The 8,759-nt window shown below is 33.2% G+C and overlaps 1 protein-coding gene across 1 annotated transcript; it reads left to right on the top strand.

Moving 5' to 3' along the window:
* The first annotated feature begins 545 nt into the window (after nt 1-545).
* Nucleotides 546-6,045, top strand: LOC145093857 (malate dehydrogenase). The gene is made up of 7 exons (XM_079032109.1): nt 546-705; nt 1,672-1,830; nt 1,947-2,122; nt 2,840-3,105; nt 4,391-4,526; nt 4,813-4,924; nt 5,696-6,045. The coding sequence occupies exons 1-7, from the start codon at nt 663-665 to the stop codon at nt 5,788-5,790; spliced, it is 987 nt and encodes a 328-aa protein (XP_078888235.1). The 5' UTR covers nt 546-662; the 3' UTR covers nt 5,791-6,045.
* Nucleotides 6,046-8,759: the final 2,714 nt, after the last annotated feature.

The following is an 8,759-nucleotide window of genomic DNA, read 5'->3' on the forward strand; positions in this document are numbered from 1 at the left end:
GGTTTATATTCATTCTCCCAACTAATTATTTTTAAGAAAATATTATCACACTATTATAATCTTTACTTGAAAATAATTAGTTGGAGAATTAATATAAACCCCGAAGAATCGATGTGAAAAAAAAAAACTCAAGATCCGTTCGGTGGAGCTATAGTAGATTCCGCGGAGTTCCACGGAACTACCTCCGTGGAATGCATGTCTATATCTGAAAATGTCTATTTTTATGTCTATATTTTAAAAAAAAACCCATTTTTACTATTACCGGTATTTTTACTTTCCCTTATCAAAGTCATTCCAATCCCTATAAAAGTTGACCCAATAAAAAAAATGATTGGAATTAAATTCTAATTCCTGTTCATTTTATAGGAATCAGCCAACCGAATATACCTAAAGAAAGCCCACAATCATTATTGCGCCACCAGGTGTGCGGTCCATGAGCCGGCCTGACGTGGCCCAAATGTCAAACAAATAAAGCATGTTATCTTATCCAAAACGACATCGTAATCTACTGTTCTCGGGAAACACTATCCGATGATCTGATCGTCTCCTCCTTAAATATCAGCCCACAGTCTCACACCATCAACACAAAGTTTTTTCCGCTTCTCATTTTCATAGATTTCATCGCCCTGCAAAATTCAAATCTCCTACTCAAATCTCCATCAATGGCCAAAGATCCAGTTCGTGTTCTTGTTACTGGTGCCGCAGGTACGATCTTAGTTTCTATGTATGTTTTTGGGTTGAAACGAGAGTGACTATGGATCTAAATCTCTAATCACTTCGTTTTGAGATCCTCTTTTTACTGATTGAATTTATCCGATCGGATCCGATCACTTTTACTTATAACGTTATCTTATTTGTGACTGATCACTTGCTGAAGTGCAAACAAAGAAGAGATAAGAGTGTGAGTGATCTAATTTGACTTCAAGTTAACTTAGATCTGAGCTAACTAGGCATATTTTGACTTGAGTTGACTAAATCTATAGGGTTATGTGTTTTTTCTTTCGAGTGTTATAGATCAAGGTGAACTAGGGTTTTGTTGGTGTCGTAAGTAAATTTCAAGACGATCGGATCACGGAACTGTTCTGTCTATTTTTTGTTTTGAATTTTTAGTTTAAATCACGGGGTTTATGCTCTAAATTTTAAATGGATGTAGTTGTTTTTTCTCGATAAACATAAATCCGTGTTGTTTAGGTGCATCTTACAAAGTGCATGACTATTAAACTTTTTTACAGATCATGTGATCGGTCGTTCTTTTTATCTGAGTTTATTTAATTTTCGTTGGATAAGTTTTGGGAACTGTATCATTAATATTAGTCTGCTAATCCAACCAAGCTTGAAGGCTTATTATGCAAGATGATTTTGAGATTTTGGGTTTATGTTTGAGAGAAAGAATAAAAGATCCATATATCATGAAGATGATGTAACTTTGTTTGTGTTGGGAAAATGGTTTCAGGGATTCCTAACAAGTTTCCAATCGAAAATAATAGAAGAATCTGAACAAAGAATATATACAGATAACTCCAAAATACTTTATAAAAAACGATTTGATGATTACTACATGATAAAGTGTTACAATCACATAGATTAATCTCTCACACACAACCCCTAATTACTATATTGGAGGTGTTTTAGTGTGAAACAAGACATTGATTAAGCTCTATTTTTTCACAGGACAAATCGGATATGCTCTTGTTCCCATGATTGCAAGAGGAATCATGTTGGGTGCAGATCAACCCGTGATCTTGCACATGCTCGATATCCCACCAGCAGCAGAGGCTTTAAATGGAGTTAAAATGGAGTTGGTGGATGCTGCATTTCCCCTTCTTAAAGGTCTTCATTTACTTCCACATACATTATTCTTCTTATTGTCTTTCCTTTTAATAGCTTTGCATTGTTTTCTATACTCTTTATGCTTTCTAAATTGTGAACCCTTTTTCTTATATCAGGAGTTGTTGCCACTACTGATGCTGTTGAGGCATGCACTGGTGTGAATGTAGCAGTTATGGTTGGTGGATTTCCTAGGAAAGAAGGAATGGAAAGAAAAGATGTCATGTCTAAGAATGTCTCAATCTACAAGTCACAAGCTTCTGCTCTTGAGAAGCATGCTGCAGCAAACTGCAAGGTGATTTTTATTTTTTATTTTTATTATATTATCTGATGATGTTGTTGATCACTTTATCTTGTCTTTTTGTAATAATCATACCACATGAACACAAAGTGAGAATTCTTAGCCCTTTATAAGCCTTAAGTAATGGGCTAACAATTGGGCTAGTCTATATCATTTTTTGCATCAAAATGGTGTAATATTTGGTGCAAATAATGATTTATTTTGAACCCATTACACCAATTTTTTTTACACAAAAAGAGTATTTCAACTATATTCTTTTTTTCTTACTTATAGAATTTAAAAGTATCTAACATAATTATTAGTTCTTGTACAAATTTGTTTTACATCAATTTAATATGTATGACTAATTAGAAAGCATCTAATATACAACATAATATTACAATTTACAAGTAGCAAATATTACATCTAAATCATAAAAAAGTATCTCAATTTTTAAATAAATACAAAACATAATGATTAAATTTAATACATACGATTAAATAATATCAGTTTAATATTATAACATAATGTTACAAGTAACACATATAACATTCAAAATGTAATGTAACCATACAATTAAATTAGCTAGAATTGTATAAACTCAAACTTGAAGGACCAAATTGTACACCTGAAAATTTAACACCAAATATGCTATTCTGTTACACCATTTGAAGCTTTGAGTTTATATAATTCAGAATGCTAATAATTTTGTGTTTATTGTCATATTTTCAGGTTTTGGTTGTTGCTAATCCAGCAAACACCAATGCATTGATCTTGAAGGAATTTGCTCCATCAATCCCTGAGAAAAACATTACTTGTTTAACAAGGCTAGACCACAACAGGGCTCTTGGACAAATCTCAGAGAAACTTGGTGTCCAAGTATCCGAGGTCAAAAATGTAATTATTTGGGGTAACCATTCCTCCACTCAGTACCCTGATGTCACTCATGCCACTGTTGGTGACAAGTCTGTTCCAGAGCTCATTAAGGATGATGAATGGTATGCAACCTTCCATTAAACTTTTACTTCCAAAAATTGCACTTGAGATGAAGTTTTTGTCTTTGAAAAGACGTACATGTCCTTCTCAACCTTATCTTTTAAAATAGACTTTGAAAGGTTGTCTGGTGACTGAGACTGATGTCCATAAAGCCTTACTTCCAAAAATTGCACTTGAGATGAAGTTTTTGTCTTTGAAAAGACCTAAATGCCCTTCTCAACTTTATCTTTGAAAATAGACATCGAAAGGTTGTATAGTGATTGAGACTGATGTCCATAAACTTTACTTCCAAAAATTGCACTTGAGATGAAATTCTATCTTTGAAAAGACGTAAATGCCCTTCTCAATTGTTGACCTTATCTTTGAAAATAGACATCGAAAGGTTGTCTAGTGATTGAGACTGATGTCCATAAAACTTTACTTCCCAAAATTGCACTTGAGATGAAATTTTATCTTTGAAAAGACGTAAATGCCCTTCTCAATTGTTGACCTTATCTTTGAAAATAGACATTGAAAGGTTGTCTAGTGATTGAGACTGATGTCCATAAAACCTTACTTCCAAAAATTGCACTTGAGATGAAATTTTTTCTTTGAAAAGACGTAAATACCCTTCTCAATTCTTGACCTTATCTTTGAAAATAGGCTTCGAAAGGTTGTCTAGTGATTGAGACAAAATTGTAATTTTTGGTTTATTTTCGTAAAAGGTGAAGAAGGTGAGATAGGGACTTCTTGTTGATCTCTTGTTTTTTAAAAAGACGTGAATGCCCTTCTCACCGTATCATTGAAAATAGCCCTAGAAAGCTTGTTGTCAAGAGAAAAAAATTGTTATTTTTTTGTCCCACCAAAAAGGTGGACAAGGTAGGAGTGAGACTCATTGATATTTCATTTGTGCAAAAGACGTGAATGCCCTTCTCAATAATTAGCCCTAGAAATCTTAATTCAATCATCTCAATGTGATGAAAATCGTAATTTTTCATCCTACCCAAAACGCTTGACAACATAAGATAGGGACTCATTGCTATTGATCTTTCGTCCGTCCAAAAGACGTTAATACCCTCACTCCCATCATTAAAAATATCCCTAGACAGCTTCTCGATACAATGAAACAAATATTACAGTTCTTTGTCCAACTCAAGAAAGTGGGACAAAGACACAGTTAGTCTATTGTCTCTTCAAAAGACGTGAATGCCCTTCTCAATCTCATCATCAAGAATCAGTACATTTTTATTTACATTTGAATTCTTTTGTGGATACTTTATAAATATAATTGTTTATTTTTTTTTTTAGGTTGAAATCTGGATTCATTAGCACTGTGCAACAACGTGGGGCTGCAATCATCAAGGCTAGGAAGCTCTCAAGTGCACTCTCTGCTGCAAGTTCTGCTTGTGACCACATTCGTGATTGGGTCTGTGGAACTCCTGAGGTATATAATACTCTTCTTATCTTATCTTATATCTATATCAAAGTTACACTTTTAGTCCCTGTGGTATACTGGTTTTTCCGATCTGGTCCAAAGAGATTTCTTTCTTTTGCTATTTCAATCCATCATCCATGTGTTATCAAATAAGAAAAAACAATATTTGTTTTTGGACCAGAAATAAAAAAAACCACGATACTAGAAGGATGGAAAATGTAATTAAACTACTCAAAATAAACATGCCTATCTTTATTTTATTTTTTTTATTCTGATTGTTTTATGTAAATTGTAGGGAACTTGGGTTTCAATGGGTGTGTACTCTGATGGCTCATACAATGTTCCAGCTGGACTTATTTACTCCTTCCCAGTTACTTGCCGTAACGGTGAATGGACCATAGTTCAAGGTGAATTTTTTTTCCATAATTGAAATCACAAGACTTTTTTGCTATTAATCCAGAATTATTTTTTAACTTTAAAAAGGGATAAAGTTTTGCAATATTTGACCACATATTTAAGGAAAAGTTTTTCTTTTTCGTATTTTGTCTTACTCATTAATAGTTTACAAGATTGATCTTGAATGTTCACAACTTTTAATTGATGAAACCATCCAACATTTATGTTGTACTGTGTTTGGTATGCATTGGACTCGAACTGACAACTAATGTCAAATGTGACAAAAAATTATAAATTTTTGTCCCACAAAAAAAGCTGGAACAATGTGGGACTTTTACTCGCTCTCGATCTCTTGTCTTGCGAAAAGACGAAAATGCCCTCATCATCTTTGTCTTGAAGATAGCCCCAGAAAGCTTGTCCAGTCCAATCCGCTCTAGTTCGATCATTTGTAACAAACACAGCCGAAGGCTGTGTTTGTTACATGGGAGTGGACTGGACAAGACAAGACTCTACAAACTTTCTAGAGCTATCTTCAAGACAAAGATGATGAGGGCATTTACGTCTTTTCGCAAGACAAGAGATCGAGCCCGAGTAAAAGTCCCACATTGTTCTAGCTTTTTTTGTGGGACAAAAACTTATAACTTTTTGTCACATTGACATCAGTTATCAGTTATCAGTCAAGTTCAATGCACACCACACGTAGTAGAATCTACTCTTATCCTTTGTAACAAATAATATAAAAGTTGCATTTTTCACATTGAATATTTGTTGTTTTAAATCAGGTCTTTCGATTGATGAGTTCTCAAGGAAGAAGCTAGACTTGACAGCTGAAGAGTTGACAGAGGAGAAGGCTCTTGCATACTCTTGTCTTTCATAGATAATCACTTAAATATATCTCCGGTCTATAGTCATGTGCTATAAATGCTCATACTATTTGTGAGAATTTTCCAAACAGCTACAATTCCATCTTCCAAAATAAACACCATTTAATGGTGAGCTGTTTGTGATGTGGTAGATCTTCCAGCTCTGTTGTAGCAGAGAGTAGTTTGAGTTTTTGAACACTTATTGTGATAGGCAGAGTTGCCGTTTTCATCATTGTCAAATGAGATTCTTGTGTTTGCATCGTTTTCTATGGGCGTTGTTTCTGTGCTATATGGATAAATAGTTTTTCCAAAAGAGAATATGCAACTCATAATCACAATATAACTATATTTCCTTACACACTAACAATATATTTATAAATTTCTTTATGCAATAAAAATGCATTTACACTATTTTATTGATTAGTGAACGAACGAAATGCAACTTCGTTTACTATTATGAATAAATAATATAAAATCGTTGTTCTGTTAAAAATAGAGTTAATGTCATAAAACCCTTAAATTTTTAGAGTTTTGTCCAAAGTTGAATTTTATGTTTGTTTTTACCCTAACATTTTCCAAAAAATGTTGGGTTTTACCTGTGATAACAAGTTACCATTATATTAACTTCGTAAAAAATAACCTTTAAGTGTAAAGTTTTTTTTATGTTTTTACCTTTAAGTTTATAATTTTTTTTACACTTTTACCATATGTATTTTTTTTCTTCATATTATACGTATCAAACAGAAAAATCATATGAATATGTATATTATGGGGTAAAAGTGTAAAAAAAAATTATAAACTTAAGGGTAAAAACGCAAAAAAATAATAAACTTAAGGGTGTTTTTGCGAATTTAATATAATAGTAACTTGGAAAATATGTTATCACCCGTAAAAGGGTAAAACCGAACATTTTTTCGAAAATGTTTGGGTAAAAACGAACATAAGTTTCAACTTTGGGCAAAACCGACAAAACCCTAAAAACTTGATGGTTTTTATGACATTAAACCTTAAAAATAAGTGAAAGATCTATCTTAAAGTTATGGGCCGGCAAAAATTAAAATTGGCTTTTTATTAACTATTTTTATTTTTCCACGTCTCTAATAAACTATTGAATACGAGAAGTTACACTTGTAAATCTCGAACATATATGGTGTGGTTGTGCTTGAGGTTGATGTTAACCGGCGTATTGTACTTTTTTTTGTCTTGGGTTATCTAGCAGGGAAAATTATGGTGTGTAGATGGTTGGAACCTTATTATTGATGGATTTAAGAAGAAATTTCTTCTTGGAAAGTAAAAAAATTATTTATTGATTGATTATCCACTGTTTTAAAGATTGTTCTTTATAGCTTTAACATTCTCTTTCATGTCCCCTTTTTAGAGGTCAAAGTTAGATTTTAAAGGAGTTGGATAATTTACGAAGTTGTTTTTGTTTAATTTATTTATCTATCTATTGCGGTGATGAAGTTAACGAAAATTAGATTAGTTGGATAAAATGGGACACAACTCTTTCTTCATAAATCGAAAGAGAAATATGGTATTTGTATAGGAAGCTTGATTAATGCTTCAAATTGGGCTTTGTAGCAAAAATGGTTTAGGAGACTTGTAACCGAATCTCATTCTTTATGGGTCAAAATCATTAAATCACTACAAGGTTTCGATGGTGGCTTTAGTCTTACTTATTTCCACATTAAATGCACGGCATTTATCGTGGCCGTCGGATGTATTTATCAGTTGCAGAAGTATTATACATCATTTTTATTTTTTATTTTTATTAGAAGGGTTGGTAATGGTTGAACACTAGGTTCTAGAGTGAAATTTGGGTAGGCTAGAATACCTAGGGCTTTTTTTTTAATTATTTTTTCAAGAGACAAACACGAAAATAAATGAGTTTAGGTTGTAATTTCTGACCCTTCAAACTGTCAAATAGATGTGCCGTGTTCGGGTTAATATTTGAGTTTACGGTTCAACCCACCAACCAGTATAACTTCTTTTTTTACTTTTTATTTAAAAAGTATTATTGCTTTAAAGTAGACTCCTATAGAGGTGGTTACCATTTTCTGGTTCACTGTATAATACAAGGTTCTAAAAAACTCGTCATGGCTCCAACACTTGTGATTGAGGCCACGTTTGAACAAAATGTCGCCTTAAATCTTATACGTATATAAAAATGAATAATAGTATATATATATATATATATATATATATATACACACACACACACACACATACACACACATAAAATTGCCGCCTTAAGTCACGCATTACAAACAATGTGGCTCACCACGGTTTGTAAAAGGTTGAGACCTGGCATTGCCGCTAAAGTCACGCCTAACGTTATTTAGAACCTTGATATAATATATTGGATTGCGACTATGCCTATCTGCCTATGCATAGTGTGTGCCATAATATCAAACCAATCATTACTATTACATATATAATATTTGGGTTCATGATCAATCCACCAACATGTGAACCCGAATATGACCCGTGAACCCGTATAATTAAACAAGTTAGACGGGTAGTGTCCGAGTTGATGTTTCCGACCTGCCAACCCTCGACACAGATAATTATATGGGTCGTGTACGAGTTGATGCAATTTGACCCGCCAACGTGCCAATCGGAGACTCGTCAACCGAACCCGAGATGATTGCCACCCACATGAATACCCCTTAATTTAGATATCTGAGACATTAACAATTGGAAACTAACCGAAGCTACATAGCCATGGATCAGTTTTTAAAAGAGAATTGGTCTTGGACTTGGTGTTGACCATTAAAGGGAAAGCCGAAGAAAAATTTACGACTCTTACTTTTTTAATGCACTAAGTGACTTTTTATTCAGAAGAAGATAAATGGTCTTGGAATCCTGAAAGTGAGTTCTATGTGAACAAATATTGATGATATCATTCTAGAGGTGAGCAATAAAGAGATTAGATGATATTATAAAACTGTCCAAAATGGTTGATATCTTTTCTTCGAGATCG

Source organism: Lactuca serriola, chromosome 3 (assembly GCF_051521515.1).
Source record: "Lactuca serriola cultivar US96UC23 chromosome 3, Lser_US96UC23_V15, whole genome shotgun sequence".
NCBI lineage: Eukaryota > Viridiplantae > Streptophyta > Magnoliopsida > Asterales > Asteraceae > Lactuca > Lactuca serriola.